This window comes from Magallana gigas, chromosome 7 (genome assembly GCF_963853765.1).
Source record: "Magallana gigas chromosome 7, xbMagGiga1.1, whole genome shotgun sequence".
In the NCBI taxonomy this organism is placed as follows: Eukaryota; Metazoa; Mollusca; class Bivalvia; order Ostreida; family Ostreidae; genus Magallana; species Magallana gigas.
The window spans coordinates 48,168,111-48,187,548 of NC_088859.1; the positions used below are offsets into that span (position 1 = coordinate 48,168,111).

Consider the following 19,438-nt stretch of genomic DNA (forward strand, 5'->3'; position numbering starts at 1 on the left):
CATCATGTCATCACTTTGAACACTTTAGCACCACTTTGAAACTTGCAACTATCATCTCTCATCCCTATGTTTTGATCACTTTATGATAAAAGTTAAAAGTGGCGACTCGTCAATCTTTGTGATAAAAGAAGGAAGAGAGAGAGAGAGAAGAAAGCGAGAAGAGATATAGATACGCCTTTTGCTGAATGACTTTTGTAGCACGTCACTCGAAGAAGTCGATTGTTTGGCCTGAGGCAACCATGTGTGTCGCTAACTTATTATGAAGCTTGTATATTAAACAGGCTTGTGTAAAAATTTGCCGCTCCGTAAACTTGACAAGGATGTTACAGATTTCAGAGCAGTGGTAAAATGCTGTGTCCGTGAATTCTTTGGACTGAGCGGCATAGAGTAACGCCGTTTGAGGTAGGTCCTTTTTCTGTCAGTCCCTCCTTCCCTCTGTCCTGATCAAGAATCGATGTAATTTTGTAAGGGTTTCTGTTGCGAAGACATTATACATTTTGTCTCAAAGAACTCAGTGATTTTTGAATTATATTCAGAAATCTTCAAATGTGTGTCAAGGATTCTATATAAAAAGAATTAGTTGATATATGATAAAAAAAATAGTCATTTTAAATGGGAAATTTAGCTCCAACTTAAGATTGGGGTACAAAGTTTATCAAATAATGTTTCGTGTTCCGCGGCATATTGTAATATGATGTATGTAATAGACGGCTATCAGATCTGTAGTCAAACTTAGCGAGGATTGAGCCACGTTAATCACTTACATAGAAAACCCGCAGGAGTGAGTTAATATAGGCGTAATCTAATGATACGATGGGAGCTTATCGCTCGGGATCGGATTGACGTGCTCCTGAAGGAACCAGATTACGTGGTATTGGAGAGGGTCACGCCATACTGATCAGATAAGTAGCCCGGGTCAGCCACCAGTTAACGGAGAGAGAGAAAAAAAAGACAGAAAAAATACAACACAGACACTGCAATACTAGATGGTCGGACTCATCTCGGTTTTTAATGCCAACTTTTGAAACAGTTTGTTGCGATTTTAACGCTATCGACATTTATATTTAAACATTTAGGCAGAATTTTAATATTTTCTTAATTTCCATGAATTTCAATACAATAATCCTATTTCCAAGGCCGTCTGTATGTGATGAAAACACCAATTTTTAAGATGCCTTTTTAAAACTGGGAGAGAAAAAAGAAAAACAACTTGAAACTTCTGTCTCCTTATTGTTGAAAACGATAGTATAGTGTTTGGGTTGAATCGGATATATGTTATTGTTAATAATGCAGTATTTTGTGCACAGGTCGGGTAGCTGCCTCCAGTCGGGCGTGCGGCGTAGTTCTAACCAAGGTCTTCTGCTCTCTGTGCAGGCAGTGAATTGGACGGTGTTACTTTTGTATCATAATAGATTGTCGGTTTTCCTTCGTAAAGTGATATAATACGGCTGCTTACAAAAATCTGACTTTGTTGCCAAGGTTTTTTTAAGAAAAAAAATAGACAAAGTTACCGTTTTAACTCAGCTGTCATGCTCATAACACGTACATTCCAAACTTTTTGCAGAATTCACTCTGAACATTTTTGTCAGTGCAAGAAATAATTTAATGGGTTTATTTCGGAAGTAAATGCTCAGTTAACATGTACATTACTCTAATTGCCGTTAGGTGGCTGATGTAGGAGTATTTACTCACGTGACGTTACGCGCTAGGCGTCACCAGGCGACGCTCAAACACGCTGACTTTGTTATAGTTGGCTTATAAGTACTCACTTTTTCAAAAACTTGCTTTTCAATTTCGCCATTTCATTATAACAGGCAGCCTCTACGGCTTCATGCGAATGCTTAGTAAAGAGTTATGGCCTCCAGTAATTGGTTCATTCTCTAATCGTTCACTTAGCAGTAAAATGATGAGCGTCAGAGAGAATGGTATACTGTTGAAGAGTTAAGTCAATTCTCCAGTAATTATGTCCTTTGCCAGGGTGTTGACTTCATGTTGGTGTCCTCATTCGGGGTTTAGCTTCAAACCTCACTTAAATGAATTCTAGTATATTCTCGTTGATTAAGTGATCCGGGTTATTTGGGTAATTCGGGTTAAGTAGGTGATCGAGGGTAATGAAGTAATCTGGGTTAACTACGTGTTGTTTATTTTGTCTCTGACAGCAGATTAAGATGACGGTTACATGTCCCCACCAGGGGTGTCTAGACTATCATCTTCATTATACAACGGAAACCGGGCATGTCGGGTATTATAGGAAAGCACGGGATGAGGAGAATCGAGCGTCATTATATCAAGAATCAATCCTCATAAAACACCTTTTCGTGTCATTTGAGTTGACAGTGGTGTGTGCGGAAGAGAGTCATTTCAATGATATGAGCATTGTTTATCATTGACTGAGAGTTCGGCATGTTGACTTCTGACATTTATGTAACAATTTGTAAGTCTGAGTGTTAGTGCTGTGGCGATGTGTGATTTGTGGGATCTGTGGTCAGGTGTATCAATGTACTTATGATTTAGGGTCATAGCATGTTTAATAAACTTCAGAACAATCTGTTCTATGCCAGCTATGTGAAGGCCACTTACACAGTCCCATCCACTTCCGGTAGTCGTAAGTTCTAATTGGAAATCTTACATAACTTCACGTAGGATTCTTCTATAGCCGGTCTGTAGCCATTGTTTAGTCTTAACACAATTCAAAAACAATCAAGGCAGCAAAACGTATACACTCCCTTTCTTTCAGAAAAATTTTCAATGTTATTCGTGAATCACATCATATAATGTATGGAGCTTGACACTTGGAATTACACGGCAGGCTTGGAAACCCTGCTATTACCAAGGAAGCTGTGACGATTTATGACAAATCGGCACGAAACGTCAAAAACTCTCATTCACTAAACGGCAGAATCCACGTTGCTATAGGGGTGTCACTAGACATGCGTGTTACAACACGTGGCGGGGAGAGCGACGGTACTCGGTCATCGGTCATCTGTCTATTCTACTTTTTTTTTAAGAAAACGAATCTTTAAAGAAAATAAATACGAAAATGCCAGACTTAATGAAGGTCATGAAGGTGAAGGTGTACTTCCGTGAAATAAATTGTTTATATTAACACGCATCTGTTCTCTGATTAAATATCATGACGTTCTACCTATATAGCTATTCCTTGATATACATACTGCACCAAACTATCAACGAAATTCCTTAGATTTGTGAACTTATACTTATTTCCTAAAATGATGATTCGTATGCCTCTTTAAATCAGTAAATTAATGTCTCCATCAATCTATGCCGTTAATTTTCACCTGATCGCCCCATTAGATGTAAGAGTATGTCGTCTATCTCGTGATTATCCGCAGGGTCGGTGTTTCTTGCTTGTCGATCACATGCAGTACCTTATTTCTGTCCACCGTTATTCTTAGGGTAGCAACACAGAGTCCCCTAAATCAACCAAAACAATATTTGTATTGATAATTAAGATACGCCGAGGGTGGGAGATGCTGGTTTGACTGTATATTACGGAAGCTAACCACTTGGTCGCCGGACCAATAAGTAATAAATTGTATACCTAGTTACCTCTTCAAAATGTCAAGGTTATTCTTGTGGCTTGGAGCAATGCATACTGACGAATTACAATGGTTCTTTTCTGTTTTATTTAAATTAATTCCTCAGTAATTAGATTGCTGTTGCATGCGAAAGCGACTAAAAATGTAGTAAAAATCTTCGCCGTTCATCACAGAATTTACCTGAGAATTTTGCCGAAAAATTCATCAGAGAACATTAAGAATTTTTCTATTGAGGAAATCAATGAGGAAAAAATGCTCTGTGAATCTGTTATGAGATATTTTCGATAGGAGTGCTAGAGTGCAAATAACATCATTATTTTTGAAAGAGCTCAAAGTGTCCGTACATATTTTGGGGGAGGTCGTATATTAAAGTACAAACACGAGTTCCAGACGACGGCTTGAGTGTTAAAGCTTCCGTTCTGTCTGGCCCGTGACTAGTGTGGGGGAGGGGAAGGACCGCCAGCAATGTCCGTGATATGACTTTCATCTCTGTGCCCAGGGCCTTCTGCTTGCCTTTGACGGGCCTGGACAGGTATGAGAAGTCACGCTGATATTTCCTTTACTCGTGCACCCCCAGCACGCATCACTCAGCATCAAGGAGGCAGGTAATTCGTCAAATAAGGAAATATTCACTTATCAGGTTTTGTTCATAAACGCCGATATTCCAAAGAGGAAGTGTATTAGAGGGCTTTATGCGTCCTCCCATCAGTTCCTGTATCCGTTTTTCTACACTTGGTCTCTATAGGCATCTTAAGGCGGCCGTATTGTTTCATGAAGTCATGCAGGTAAACATTAACTAAATGAAATCCTGAGTATGACATTTTTATGACAAATGTACTTATAGATAGACGTGAAAGTAATTAAAAGAATTGAAACATAATGTTGCGAAATTAACGTGCATGTTTTAGGGAGAAGACAACTAAGCTGTTGTGAACGCCCAGTAATTGACAAATAAAGCAGTGGTCGTCAGAAACAGCAAGGATGGCCTTGGATTGTGGTTAATAATCAAATATTAGACGTTGCTAATATCCTCATTCAGCGGAACGCCTTTCTATTAGTAACCAAAATAAATGGTCATACCGACCCCCCCCCCCCCCCCGAAACTTCGAGCCGTGTTGCTTATGTAATGGCACAATACGAAGTACATTCCGCATTAACAGCTGTGTCCGTGTTAATAGGGGCGATGTTTGATGGATTAGCCGCGGATAATACGGATAAACCCAACAGGTTACATCCATCATACTTGATGCTGTCAAAATATGACATCTGATTCTTTTCATTTTAATGGCATATTTCAATGCTGGTTCCGATGAAGTCTGATATGTAAAATTATCTCTTCTAGCTCACCTATAGTGAAGTATTTGGCTAGATCTACCTTCTGCTAAATCTTCGCTTTTTAGGTTAGATCGAGAAAAAGTTGTAATAAGTGTATACTAGTTGTCAGTTTTTTGGGGGTTTTGATCTAATGCCTTGTACATCCGACCGGAACTCGCCCATTCAATTTACACACCATGAACATCCTTTGAACGGGGAAACTACAGTAGCTCTGAAAACTACTGGAAACTGGAGGTCAGGGCAAAGCGAGGAATGTCAACGAGCTTGGTCATTTTTAAATTACATGGCCTTAATTTCACAAAATGTAGTCGTTCTAATTCTGTTTCAAAATTATTTCAAATTGATTCGATCACGGTCATGCAGCTCGATACTTTACTTCTGGTCAGTGGGGATACTAGTATATAATTTTAGTCGGGTCAAGGACACGAGGTCGGGTAGATACGATATCAAGGAGAAAGGAACGGTAGGTAGGTGATACAATGCAAAGGACACGGGCTTTGGTAGATGATACACTACCAAGGACACAGGATCAGTTATAGATGAAACAAGTTAAGCGAGATTTTGTTATAGAATCGATTATATTTCAAATAAAATGAAATCAACAACTGTAACTTAAATGTATATCTCTAAATCATGGAAGATTTTTTTACCTCGTTCTGACCTTTTTTTTTTACCAAAACTTGATAACATCCTACAAAACGAATATCATTATATCACATTATATAACAGGAAAGGTATCTTAATCTATGACTTGACAATTTTCCTAGGTTACAGATGTGGAATGAGATAGGGATGACAGTTGCATTTAGGTATTTGGTGTAAAAGCTTTCTACCTCTGGTCTATTTTACAGCTGTTTCCATTGGTTTGTGAGCCGGGGTTTAATTGCGGGCTGTTTAGATGTTTACTCCTCGGTGTAACAATGCGGCACTGACTGATTACCTAATGGGGCATGTGTCTTTGAAGTCGAACAAAATTAACAAACCATTAAAAACATCTCATTCGTTATTCAATCTTAAAGAAAATCAGCAGTGAAAATTTTACGGATAACATTTCATTATAAACTGTTATGGGTGTATTTTGCATTAATAGGTGGTAGGTGACGTCATTATAAATACTTTGTTTTAAAGTAATTTGCATATCTAGAATCATGAATTGCAGCAAGGAATTTTTTACTATCATTGAAATTTTGTTCTTCTACGTTCTTCAGTGGAGATCACTCCATCATATGTCACTTTTATTTCTCTCCTTTTTATCATAAATTATTACAAAATGAGTTCCAATAAGTTTCTAACAAGGCGGAAACATCTCCCAATTATCATTAGCTCAGATCGATCGCCATTCTTTAAATCTGACAACTTCTAAATATTATTTCTTTGTATAGATGATTTTTGTGATATCTTGTGATGTGAGGCAGAAAGTGATATAGGGCGAATACATGTCCCTGTCACATACCATCAAAGTGGCAACCCATCCATCACCGATTTCCTTATATTGACACTTACTGCAAAGAAAAGGCTCAATTAAAGTTATATATCACTTTCGTTCCCTTTCTTTTTTATGATCCTATTGTACACTGGTACACAGATATTTCAGGTCAATGTTTATCGTTTTTTAAAACAAATTGATGGCTTTAAATCTTAGAAAGGTTCTGTTTTACTTCTCACTTAAACAATAAAGCGTTTGGTGGAGTTAAACATAGTGCTGTAAAAGTGATTATACATAGTAGGGGGAAATACACCGTGGGTCTTAGTATAGTCAATTACCGCTGTACTGTTAGACATGAACCGACGCTTTTGATTGGTGACATCTGGGTGTCCTGAGTGACCATCAATGGAGTCTGGCTGAGGAATACTTCCGGGTGTCAACAATCATACACAGATTATTTTCTGTGTGATATTGACTGTGAATTGTTTGTAAACTTTTTACTTTACCTGCTGTACGTTACTAGTATTTTGTTTCATTTTGGAGTGTTGTGAACTTGATATTTTGACTTTTTGGCGGAATTTTAACCCTGTGTTTTTAACTTAATCTCTCGCGGTTTTTGGGACTCTTGAGTAGATAAATATATCTACATATGGTAGCTTATCAAGTACTTGCCGTGAAACGCATCTTGGGGGTTCCCAAAGATAACGTCAAAACAACACTATAGTTTAGCGACTATCAACTTTCAACAAGAGGTAAGTGAGATGTTGGCTAAAACAATTCAACCAATGTAATTTCAAACGTCTCGTTTTGAATACTTTGTATAACACAATGAAACAAATACCTGCGAGTGATTAATGAAATGGTCACTTTTAGATAAGACAAATATGAATCATTTACAACTTGCTTAACTATTGTGATTTTCTAAGTTCAACGTGCAAAATTGAGCGCAAATCTTAAAAAGAACCCTCTTCATTATCTTTGATATAAACAAATATATCTAAACCACTCACTTACATGTTTTGTGGAAGTGTAACTTTCACCTCTTTATCTAATTTTAATTCGTAGCACGAACATTAAAAACATCAATATATTTTTTTAATATGTACTATTGATCTGTGTGCAGATTCTTAGAAATCAAATGTTGTTAGATGTATAATTTGCAGTAAAGCGCGGTACATCTGTCTAGCAATCAGTCCCCGGACAAAATATTCCCCGTGTAATCCGGTCCTGATAAGCATGTCGGCATGTAGTAACGGAAGTTTATCAGTTTCTGGGTTACGATTTCATTACAGGTTGCAATTGGCCGGCAGACGTTGGTTTTTATCGTAAGCATTCATTAAATCATCTTTATCGGTTTTAGAACGACCAATAAAGCCCCCTTAAACATCTGTTGAATTTAGTTCGATCCGGTCTCAGAATTTTCCTGCAGTTTTCCGATTAGAATAGGCACATGCTTTCAAAACAAAGATAAACTTTTTAACTTTACGAAAGATAGAGACCCTTGCTTTGAACAAAGTTTTTTTTAACTAAAGAAAATACCCTGGGCTGATTACAGCTTCCAGTTGTATATATGAGCGTACAGTTTGGTCGCAGTCAAAGGTAACACAAGGGCAGGATCCAATGAGATTGGGTATAAACAGTTAAACCTTTGTGGCGTTTGGCATCATAGAGTCTACTTGTTTAACTTTAGATATGAATGTACATGTAGCGTGAAAGTGCTAATATAATGCCAATTACACACAAATAAAATGTAGTAATTTGAAATATAAACGTTGTTAATTCATTGTTTACTGGGCTTGAAGTCCAAAATAGTTTTAGCATTGATGATTTTATTTTGTTTGAACCACATTCCTTTCCCTGGAAGTCAAACACTGAGCTAATACATCTTTGTAATGATGACGCCAGCGCTGGAGTCAATATTTGTGAATGGAGCGACAATGTGTCTCACTCTTTTTGTTTAAAAATCATACTTATTTACTTTTGGTCCTGTATATACCTAATTAGCGCATGCGTACGCTTGACTTAATAATGATATACTCTTCGGTACCTTTTTTAGAATCAACGGATATTTGATTCGATATTGAGATACGACTCTTTAATCTTTATTGTTTGTTTGTGAATCATTATTCGGTGGTCAGATCTTACTTCGTAGAATTTTTAATCATCCCAATAAGATTTCTTTTTAGCTTAAAAAGTCCAATTTGTGCCCGCAACCAAAAAGAAGTAAACTTATATTCTTATACTCAGCGCAAAAATATTTGATATCCAAAGTATTGAAAAGCATGTCATAACTCTTTTGGGATATCTTCAGTACAGAGGATTTTTTTAATAGTTTTCGACTATCCTTGCTGTTGGACATCAATAAGTATTTCAGTGGAATAAAAAGTATTATGTAACAACCATATGACATGTACCAAATGACATTTTATCGATAAATTGTGAAATCTCGTACTGATCGGGTTCGAAATAATGTGAATAATGCTGTCTGGTGTATATCAAAATACAAAAAGTAGGGGCTGCACGGTGACTATCATTTTACTGAGAAAAACAATCAACAGGGGTTTATGCATGACATCCCGAGGACTCTGATCCTGCAAACGTCACTAATTGCCATAAACAAGCAAGCTTTGATGGGGGTGTGCCGCCATTACTCACCACATTACCAAATGACCGTAGCATCCGCCAATAGTATTCAGACATTCAAATTACAGACGCTTTGGCATCATAATCTCTATGGTCCGGAAGGTAGCGTCAGTTGTCTCAAGACTTAGTATCAGGTGAAGAGTTAGTGGTCAGTGGAGAGGCTGGTAGGCGGAACTTGGTCAATCTGTCAGAGAATGTGGTCGCATGGAACATGTCTGTCATTCAATGCAAGGATACACATAAGACGCGAAGATCTCGGGTAAAAAAAGTTAACAGATTGTAGATATGTGAATAGATGTACGCTCTTAAAAAACTCATCCGAACAATATACTGTTCTCTCGTTATGTATTTTGTATAACTAGTATGATATAGTAAAGGTGTGATCGTAGAATAACTTTTTAAAAAATAAGATATAGTTTTATGGCCCTTGTCCAGTATTTATATTCATTTTGTGCATAATACAATAGTAATTGGCATTTATATTGATGGCATTTTCCTAGTTTCTCTCTCTCTCTCTCTCTCTCTCTCTCTCTCTCTCTCTCTCTCTCTCTCTCTCTCTCTCTCTCTCTCTCTCTCTCTCTCTCTCTCTCTCTTTTGGGAGTTTGGTTCCAATATGAAAATATAAAACAATGAAATTTCTGAATGCTGTTTGGTTGTTTCAATGCTTGTCAAGATGTATCAACGTTCTGCACATAATTGTTTGAACTCGCTAATTTCCCCCAGAAAAACAAAGTGAAACTCGGGGGGGGGGGGGTTCCGTCATCTGATCTGAGGAGCAGTGGTTAGTGGGATGACGGGCACCTGTTGTGACTCAATGGCGTCAATTCTGCAAGTCATATTTATTTACATGTCTTTCCCCATGAGACCCGGCTAATAATAATTATAACTAGTTTCCATTAGTTGATTAGTAAATAAAATTCTGTAAGAAAGGCGCCGGAGGGGTACCTTTGATGGTTCGGAACAGTAGGGGTTTAGGTTAAGGGATCGATGGCCAGGAATCGGTTACATATCACACACAAACTGATGTCAAACACGAGGCGAATCTTTTTTATCCAAACTAAAATAGAGCATATCAAATAAATGCAGGCGTCCCGACCGATATTTCTGATATACTTGTTAGTGTAGCCTTCAACAAGAGCAACGTCCAGCAGAAGACAATTATTGGAAGAGACAGTTGGATATAGTGTATGACCAATTCCCATTGGAAAAATAAAGGGAAGGTCGTTACCTTATTGCTACGTTTCAATTGGACATAAGGAGTCAGTAGTGTAAACTTTGTAGCATTTCCTCTTACTTGGCATGCATTTCTAACTGTAAACTTTAAAATACTATGTCCCAAGTTATTGCTTCCATCACTTTTTGATTTTCTAATAAAAATACAAATCCCTGTGAAAGATGGAAGAAATACAGTTGAAATCGATAAAAGGGAAAATATCCAAAATATCATCATTTTTTCACTCATGAAAGTAAAACAAATTTCTTACGGAGATTTATAATGGGAACTGTTTATCTGGGTTATTTAATAGCTGATGCAAAATCCTCTTCGACTTTCTATTTTGGGTTGTGTATTGAAGCCTGAAGCGGATTCAAAACAGATAATCTGGACAGTTTTTATATTTGTGGATAAACGTAGATTGAGCACAAAGTTATTAATGATTATCGAAATATAAAGCAAAAAGTAATGGAAGCAAAAACTCGGGACATAGTATTGTCATGTAAACTTGTAAATATGTAAACTTTGTAAACTAGCGGGCGCGATTGTTACGTCATGATCAATCACACTAACAGAGTGCGTATTTTTGATGAGACAACCAGTTTAAATTGTGTGTAAACGTCTCCTTACTGATTAAAAGACATTTTCAGTTCACATCAATTTGACACATAAATCAATGATGATGAAGAACAATTAGACTAGCGTGGTTTCATTAATATTTATATGGCTGCGTGTATTAATTAATAAGATTGCACAGGAAAATCCCCTTTACATCATAATACCGAGTGAAGAAGTATAAAGATAGACGGAATATCCAATTCCAACATCAGTTTACCATAAACTTTTATTTGGTTTTATTCACATAGATTTGTTCTCCGCCTAATTTTATTCGGGAGTTTGGATTTATTTTTTTTATTCAGTTGGTCTGTGCTGCGTTATTTTTGAGTTAGTGAATTGAAATTAGTTGTTATTCTTGTAATCTTTTCCTTTTGGTTCTGTTTAGACCTCTGGTCAGGTTTGTCATTTGTCACATTTGGTCAAACTATCAATAAATGCCTGACCCTGCATAACACATGCTGTTTAAACTGTCCGAGCTGTCAATCACCCCAAGTTGACCCTGCATGGTCACTGCCCACACTGCCTTACCTGACCAACACAGAGTGTTTTGTACATTTACTGTGAAACATGTATAATTCGTGCAAATATTTTCTACTTATATTTAGCAAAGATAAATGAGTATTTGTTGGAAGCTTCCGCTTCATGTATATACATTGATCATCAATCAACGTTGAAAAAAGAAGGGTTTTGTAAAATGATCTTTGTAGATGACAAGTTGATCGTTATACCGGTATATATCTCGACTCTTCCGTTTTGAACAAATGTTATGGCATCCTCAAAGCCGGGGGACCGTGTAACAGAGGTTGACTGTGGAGGGGAGAGGTGGAGGGGTCCCGGTTGACGGGGAAGGGGAGAGGTGGAGGGGGTCCCGGTTGACGGGGAAGGGGAGAGGTGGAGGGGGTCCTGACTGACCAATGACAGAATCATCCACATAGTTGACATTTCTCTTTAAGGGGGCGGCTGCTGGAACAGCTGACGAGCAAGAAAGATCTACTGAGTACCTTCATTCATTGCGGCGCTCTCCTCTCAATGGGCCCCCAATAAACTACAAGTGCGATCTCGTTGAAAGCCCTTGTATCTTTGATAGGTGTAAATAAAGCCAATACTGAACAAAAATGATTGAGGAAAATGAAACAATTAGAACTTAATAAAATACATTGTGCATGGCGTCTCAAACTGCACTGAGTCTGAATGAAAATAGAACAGGGATTGCTTCTTATATATAGACCGACCATGTAATGTCAGTCGGTAAATCGGTTTCCTTTAAACAAGAGTCTGCTTTGTCATGCATCAGAAGGGCAGATCTTCCTCCTTGGTCGTTTATGTTTTACTTATCAGTTATTCTAGGTGGTTTTTAAACCTGCTAAATAAAAACAATGTCTTGGGTCTCGACCCTTGTTCTGTAGCGGTAATTTTTGACCTGATATCTGAGAAAAATGTGATTTAAGAGTGAACTTTATGTAAATAGAGAAAACCCTTTATCAACAGCATTATTTCTGGGAGATGCTGTAGTGATAGTCTGCCGCTGGTCTGTTAGAACTTATTTACTCAAATGCTCGTGAAATCATCACGCCAACAGGACGTTGTTTTTCTTTACAGAAAGGCGGAAGCTGTTTATCTTGGAATGATTTGGAGTATACACAGAAGTGAAATTGCGATTAAATAGATAATGTAAAGATTATTTTCAACTGTTTGATGATTCTATACTGATGTCGAGAGTTGACCAAGTGCTTCAGCACTTCTTTAGTTTCACACTAGTCCACACTAATCTCGGGCAAAGTGATTAAGCTTCGGAATACACCACAAATGAATTGAATTAAAAGTTTAAAACTAAATCTTTAAACAAATATTGACCATCATTTTCGCAGGTCATTAGGCATTGTAAACAGAACTTAAGGGTTCTGGCTATATCAACATTATTTTAATAAAATCAAAAGACTTCGGCCGTCTCCTTTGACAGTTCATTTTCCGTGGTCCAGTTTGTCGATAAGCAGTGAAGTCTCCCGGCCTTCTGACGGTCCGACACCGAGTCCGTGCGAGCTCACAGGGGCTGTCAGATAAAGTCTGAATGCCCAGAATGACCTTCAAATAACCTAAATGGAAGTCCTATGATTGTCCGACCAATCAAGCAATCCAATAGTATAACAATCCTCCAGAAATATCGCCGTCAAGTTAAGAGGCAATATCTTTCTGACGCGTAGTGATACGGTCAGTGTGGTGTCACATTCCGCCATTAAAACCTTTACCACTTCCGGCGGTGTATGCACACCCCGTCTCGCTTCAAGCCAGATCGTCGCGGGTCCACTTAAGAGAAAAAGAACCCAGATTAAACCCCGAATATAAGATTCATTGATTGCTAAACAATAACAGTTATTATGGTAATGTCCGAGGGACATAGAAATTTAATAGAATTAAGCATACCAGCTTACATTGCATCTCCTTGACTATCAAAGCATATTATTGTTCTGCATGTAAATCCATCTTGATGAATTGAGTGAAAAATCCTTAAAACAAATACCCAAAATAAGGTTGATTTTTCAGAGTTATTATGTATATAATTTTAAGAGGTGTTAACCTCTAGTCATTTTGATTTGTGGACATAAATAAGATGTCACGAACTTTCAGTGTTTTCATTAACTCCAGGCAGTTTATATGCATGCGGTTTCTTAATTGTTCTTATTTATAATAATGTGCCACTGAAACGGAAAATTTAAAAAACTATATAATTAAATAGTAATTTAAAGCGATAGTGCATGGTCTGTGTTATCGCCTGGCTACGTGGAGCAGTTCAGAGGTGTTTCTTTGCTTATCATCCGGGTTTTTTTAAAGGTAAGTCTAACTCACTCCCTCCCAGGAATGAGAGATATAAAATCTTTGCGAAATAGTCTAGAGTCGATACGCGTCTGAATTTTATTATACTCAGAAGAAAATGTCACCACAGGGATGAGCCAGAGCCCGAGGTTAAAATCGTCATTCCAGTTGGGTCGTATATGATGCATTTCTTCAAAAGACCAGCCAATTGTGTTGATTCAAACGTTAAATCGCCCCCTCCAATCAATATCGAATGCATTGATGGAGAATGACCATTGCGTAATCGCTAGTCACTTAACTATATAAACTTTTTCTGGGAGTTTATTTTGTTTGTGGTTAATATTGGTCCCCGTGTTCGAATTCACCGTTGCCTTTTCTATTGGAGAATATTCGCCGAATCGATAGGGTATTATAAAACAAACAAACTTTTCTCCACTTATCTCATAAGCAAAAAGCGCTCATGGTTGGATGTCGACAATTCCTGACTAATGCATGTATGAATGGAGTTCAGTCTATAGTAAACTTGTATATTCTCAGGAGGTTAACTGGATATACAAGTAGGAAAAGGTAAGTGCGCGAACTTTACAGAACAATGTCCTTCTAATTAAGTAAAAAACTTAAACCTAAGTAACTTACTGTCCTCGCTGGAATCCGATACGGTTTTAAAGCTTAGGTAACGCCTGGAAGAAAGTAAACTCATTCGAACAATTACAGTCTATTCGATAAGCCAATGAAGTTAACAAGATCTAATTATTTTTGACCAGCTGCATAAAATGACACGTTGTGCTCCACAGCGAGTATTCTATCGGACGGGTCCCCTCTGGACGCGTCACCGCAAACTGTACCACCAGCATAAACAGTTGTGGGATAGCACGGCACAGCTTCCCGGGTTAACGAGCAGCTCTAACAATTACTCAGGAATTTACCGAATTGAGCTCCTTCAGAGTTTTAGTTGATTTTTTTTTTAAAGATTTGCGGTGAATCTTATGGTAATTTTAATCGGGGAAAAGTTCCATTTTAAACAAGATAATATAAACAGAGGAGTTAACTTTTCTGTTCGACCTGTAGGAAATTATCTATAGGAATGTGGACGATATATCGACACGGTAAGATTCCTATTTTATTTTATTTAAACAAAAAAAAATATGTCTTCCTTCAAAATCTGTTGCTTGTAAATTATCTTGAACACCCAATTTCTGTTAACGAGGAGTAAATGACCAGGTCTAGACCATTAGATGATCATAACAGTGAGAATGATAGGTCTATAATTGAATCTCATTTTTCTGGCATCTTTTGAGAGGTTTCCTAAGTATTGAGTGCTAATGAAGGTAAACATTTTGGTTAAATATATTTAGCATTCATCTCGCTCGCCAGCATATCTGTACTCTATGAAATACAGGGTTCTGTTTTTTCTTTTCATAAAGATAACTTTATCTGGACGATAAAATAAAGATTTATAAATAAGTTTTCTGATAGCTTAGAAACACAGACGAAGGCACAAGTGATAATAAAATCTCGCATTTCTTATATGTTGTTTGACTTAATCTTGTCACTTTCTTGGTTTTAACCTACTGTTATTAGCTTCGCAATTTTCGCATTAAATTTCAAAATGTGTTTAAATTAAAATGTTTGAAATGTTTATTAAGGTTGTAGGTTTTTGAGGGGTTTTTATAATTCTAACTTCTATTTACTGAAATATTTTTTTATTTTGTTTACGTTTCAACATTTTCATTTTTCACTGCGTACTTCACAAAACATATTAAAAAAACTTTTAAAATAATAATATTAAAAGTACGTTAAGGTCAGTAGGAAATGATAATGAAATAAAATCACGAGCTATTTTAGATACTAGTACATAAATTTCTTTAACAAGGCCAATAGACATGCAGTATACACATAATGATCATTGCATGGATAATTTACGAGTCGTGGTTTTTATTCGTAGTCCATAATTTATCTGTGTCTCGTGAAATTAAATATTGACAAAAAGTTCAGAATAGCATGTGAAGGTTATCCTCGGTCGCTGCCCAGCCACCGGTAACCACGTGACTGGGACTGTAGATAGGGGTACTGGCCGTTAACACGGTACCCCCCCCCCCTCCAATAACTTTCGCTGCCTATAGAAATGGTGGTTGGTCCCGTACCGTGACATTTTATATACATGTATAAGATAATGAAAGTCCCTATTTAGACATCCGAGTCAGCAACAGACAAATTCCCTGAGCTTTGTTGGGACAATAAAAAAGCGAAATCAAAATTAATTTGGAGACGATGGTTGTGTAGGGTCTTGCAGTATGATCCTGGCTCCCCTGAGATCGTTGATTGGTTCAGTTCAGGTCTTCATCGAGTGCTGTCTTCCATCAGCTGTCCAATACACCGCGATCTCGCGTACCTACCCCACCAACGCACTGCCTGTTAAACTCCAGGGCCAGCATTTTCAATTATATTGATACAACACATGGAGAAATGAACCGAAGAAAACTTGGCGACTGTAAACTTTATCATCAGATAGTTTGATACTCAAATAAATCTTTACTTTTAGATCAATAATAAATATCCTCATAAATTGCTGAGTATATGTTTTTTCATGGATCATACATGGCCTGGATAAGGGGAGAGATCATTATCTATGACAGAAATAATCGTGTTCGATCTTAATTCTCGCCGCAGCGGTGCTTGGTGAGGTATGGCCCTACAGCGGGGGACCTGTATCTGTCTCGGTGTTTTACAACATAGGATATTAGCGCTGTAAACATCTATACTGTTTATACTTCATTGCGATAAACAATTTGATCTTGGATACAAAAACTTCCTAAAAGATAGATAGCTAAATGCCGGGATTAGGCAAGAAAATCTGATCTCCCTACAAACTCACGTCCCTCGTGAAATGCGATCATAACAACCACAGAATTCTGATTAACGCGTTTAAAATTGAAATTTGAAAACAACTTTGAATTAAACTGGAATGTTTCGGATAAACAAAAATTAGACCAGGACTAATCGATTACTAATGCTGTGGGAGACCATGATGGATTAAGGTGTTAATCTTGATCAGGTAGATAACATGTTGACGCTTACGCTGCGGACATAAACAAAGATTGGATATTTCGAAGTCTGCTAACTTTGTGTTTTTATCTCTGTGAGTGTATCTTTTGGTGTTTCATAAATTTAGCCGCCTCTCGATCAGGAATAAGCCCGAAGCCAACTACATGTAGTTTGAAGGGAAAATGAGGATTCTGTCAAAAATGATAAAGTTTGAAAGAATTGATTAAAACACGGCATGGATTCAACCCCGTTGATCGACAAGCCCAGTCCATATAATATGAACAGCTGATATGTATAAATAAATATATGCTTGTGATTTGCCACATATTCAATGTTTTAAACACTTTTAAGTTCAAAAGGGTCATATGGAATATCCAAAATGAAAACTCGTTTCATTGCGTAGAAACTGTGTGTAAATACGATAATTTGAAAAGTTGGTATTGATGCGGCAAAATAATGCTGATGAAATGGATTCCTGAATGTAAATTGATCCCACCTCCGACTTTATAATTAGTGCACCATTTCACTCCTGTCCCGGGGCAAATTCTCCAGCTGTCCTCCCAGGAATACTTCCTGCATATTTTCTTGGGAACATTGGAAATCGGCGCTCTGACGTGTTATCGCAGGCTGGAGACGCCATTCTTCCTCTAATTTTAAGTTCACACCTTCAATCTTAATTTAAGCGCCGTAGCATGTGGCCATTTTGGCATGGCAAATTAGTGGTGATTCTGTGTACAAAATCATAGTTTGCCAACAACAACCGTTGTTTTAAACATAAAGGAAGTTTCTCTTGAAGGGGCGTAGTGTCTTGTCTTGCTCTGGTCACAGTATGTGTGCCCCTATTTAGAGAATCAAATGGTACTACTACCAAGAAAACTGTTCGCTTATTTAAAGTCATGTTCTAATTAGCAATCATCATGCCTCACTAGGAAGCTCTATTTAAGTAAAAATTGCTGAACTAATGTAAACTTATTTTCTTTACAGAGACTGAGGCACCATGAGTCTTAGAACGTAACTTCCTTCTTTGAGAACCACCGTCATGGTAAGGGGTGAGATCAACTTCGCGCTGAACCTCTCCTACGGGGATGCAATCTTCCTCCAGGACAGCGCGGGAAACAACACCGCGCTGCAGAACGCGTTCTACATGCAGTACGTGGTCAACGGCATAATCCTCCCGATTCTGTCCGTGTTCGGAGTCTTTGGGAACATTCTGACAATGGTCGTACTCTGGCGACGGGAGATGCATTCGACTACCATTTTGTTCCTGCGGGCTCTCGTGTTAACGGATACCGGAATCATTGTAGTAGTCGCGCTAACTGTGACCCCGTTTACTTTGTCTTTCTTTCACCCAGGGCTGTGGTATTTTAAAGATGTGATATACCCCAATGTATTTACCCCAGTGACGTATATTGTGATGGTCATCCAGCAGTGCAATGTGTGGATAACTGTGTCGGTCAGTGTGGAGCGATATATCTCTATCTGTCATCCATTCAAAGCAGCCAAAATATGCACAAAGCGAAGGACATGGATTATTCTGTTTGCGATATGTGGAATTTCAATTATTTACAACATTCCAAGGATTTTTGCGAACAGGTCTAAATCCCCGTGTTCCCCTACAGACGACAGAGAATGCTACATGCTTGTGGATACTACATTTGGCAAAACGACATTTTACACCAAAGTGTACATGGTATGGATGTACGCTGCTTTAATTTACATTATTCCACTGACTCTTCTAGCGGTCCTAAACTGTTTGATTATCATGGAATTGATGCGCATGCGTGCAAGGAGAATCGGCACAAATATTCAAGATGACAATGAGGCAAATCTTAGTCTCATTTTGGTTTTAATCGTGATAGTCTTCATTTGTTGCCAGACTCCGGGACTATTCTCACAGTTTGACTTTCTCTTCGATCCCATTGTATTTATTCAGTGGATAGCGTTTGGGAACACTTTGTTTGTGACAAACTCGTCCGTGAACTTCCTGATCTACACGGCCGTCGGGCGGCGGTTCCGCAAGGTGTTACTGAAAATGTTTAAGAAAATTTTCGGACAATCTGTATTCTCGCGCTCAAGGAACTCTGGATCAAGCTCCGACCACGAGCTTTTGGAGACATTAAGATCTACTGTACATTACAGAGACTCGGAAGTGACGCAAGTGAACGACATACACAAACTCGAGAAAATCAGACTTACTTCTTAATACGGTGTGATCTTTTATCCGCACAAGTGTCTCGTGATGGTGACTTACCTGTCTATCTTATTGTTATTGTGATTCATTAATCAGTTGTTTTATTACGTTAAATTGTTAAAGGATGTTTATATGTATAAAGTTTCATTGACAAACGGTTCTTTAAGTTAATATAGTTAAGTCTTGTCCTTCAAGGTATGATAATGAAATGAGAATACCTTGCATTAGAATTTCAAATTCACTGTTGCATTATTTATATATTAAGTATTTTAGACTGGGCCGTGTGATGGCATTAGTAGGAATTCTGAATACAATTCATACTTGGAAATGTATAAGTTGTTGGCGTAAATTAATTTATTAGATATGCTCCATTCACAGTTCTCTGGGTGCACCCTCACACGGCATGAATTATGCAGTGGTTTCCTCTGGATATTTCATCACACATCAGAAACAAATATATGGAATACCCTCTAGATAAAAAAAAAATCAAGTACATTTGTATTACTCATTCGAACACCTCGTTTTATCACGATGGACCCGCAGCCAAATCTGACTACTTTTAAGTAACTACTGTTCAATATCATCCCAAGGTAGTC

The 19,438-nt window shown here is 37.7% G+C and overlaps 1 protein-coding gene across 6 annotated transcripts; it reads left to right on the forward strand.

Moving 5' to 3' along the window:
* Positions 1-120: 120 nt before the first annotated feature.
* LOC105348058 (FMRFamide receptor) lies at positions 121-18,997 on the forward strand. 6 transcript variants are annotated; one of them, XM_011457322.4, is made up of 2 exons: positions 121-402; positions 17,636-18,997. In XM_011457322.4, the coding sequence occupies exon 2, from the start codon at positions 17,691-17,693 to the stop codon at positions 18,852-18,854; it is 1,164 nt and encodes a 387-aa protein (XP_011455624.1). In that variant the 5' UTR covers positions 121-402; positions 17,636-17,690; the 3' UTR covers positions 18,855-18,997. The 6 variants fall into 6 exon arrangements, with proteins under 6 accessions (XP_011455624.1, XP_019930790.1, XP_011455625.1 ...); XM_020075231.3 differs by lacking the exon at positions 121-402 and adding an exon at positions 3,997-4,165; XM_011457323.4 differs by lacking the exon at positions 121-402 and adding an exon at positions 6,726-7,073.
* Positions 18,998-19,438: the final 441 nt, after the last annotated feature.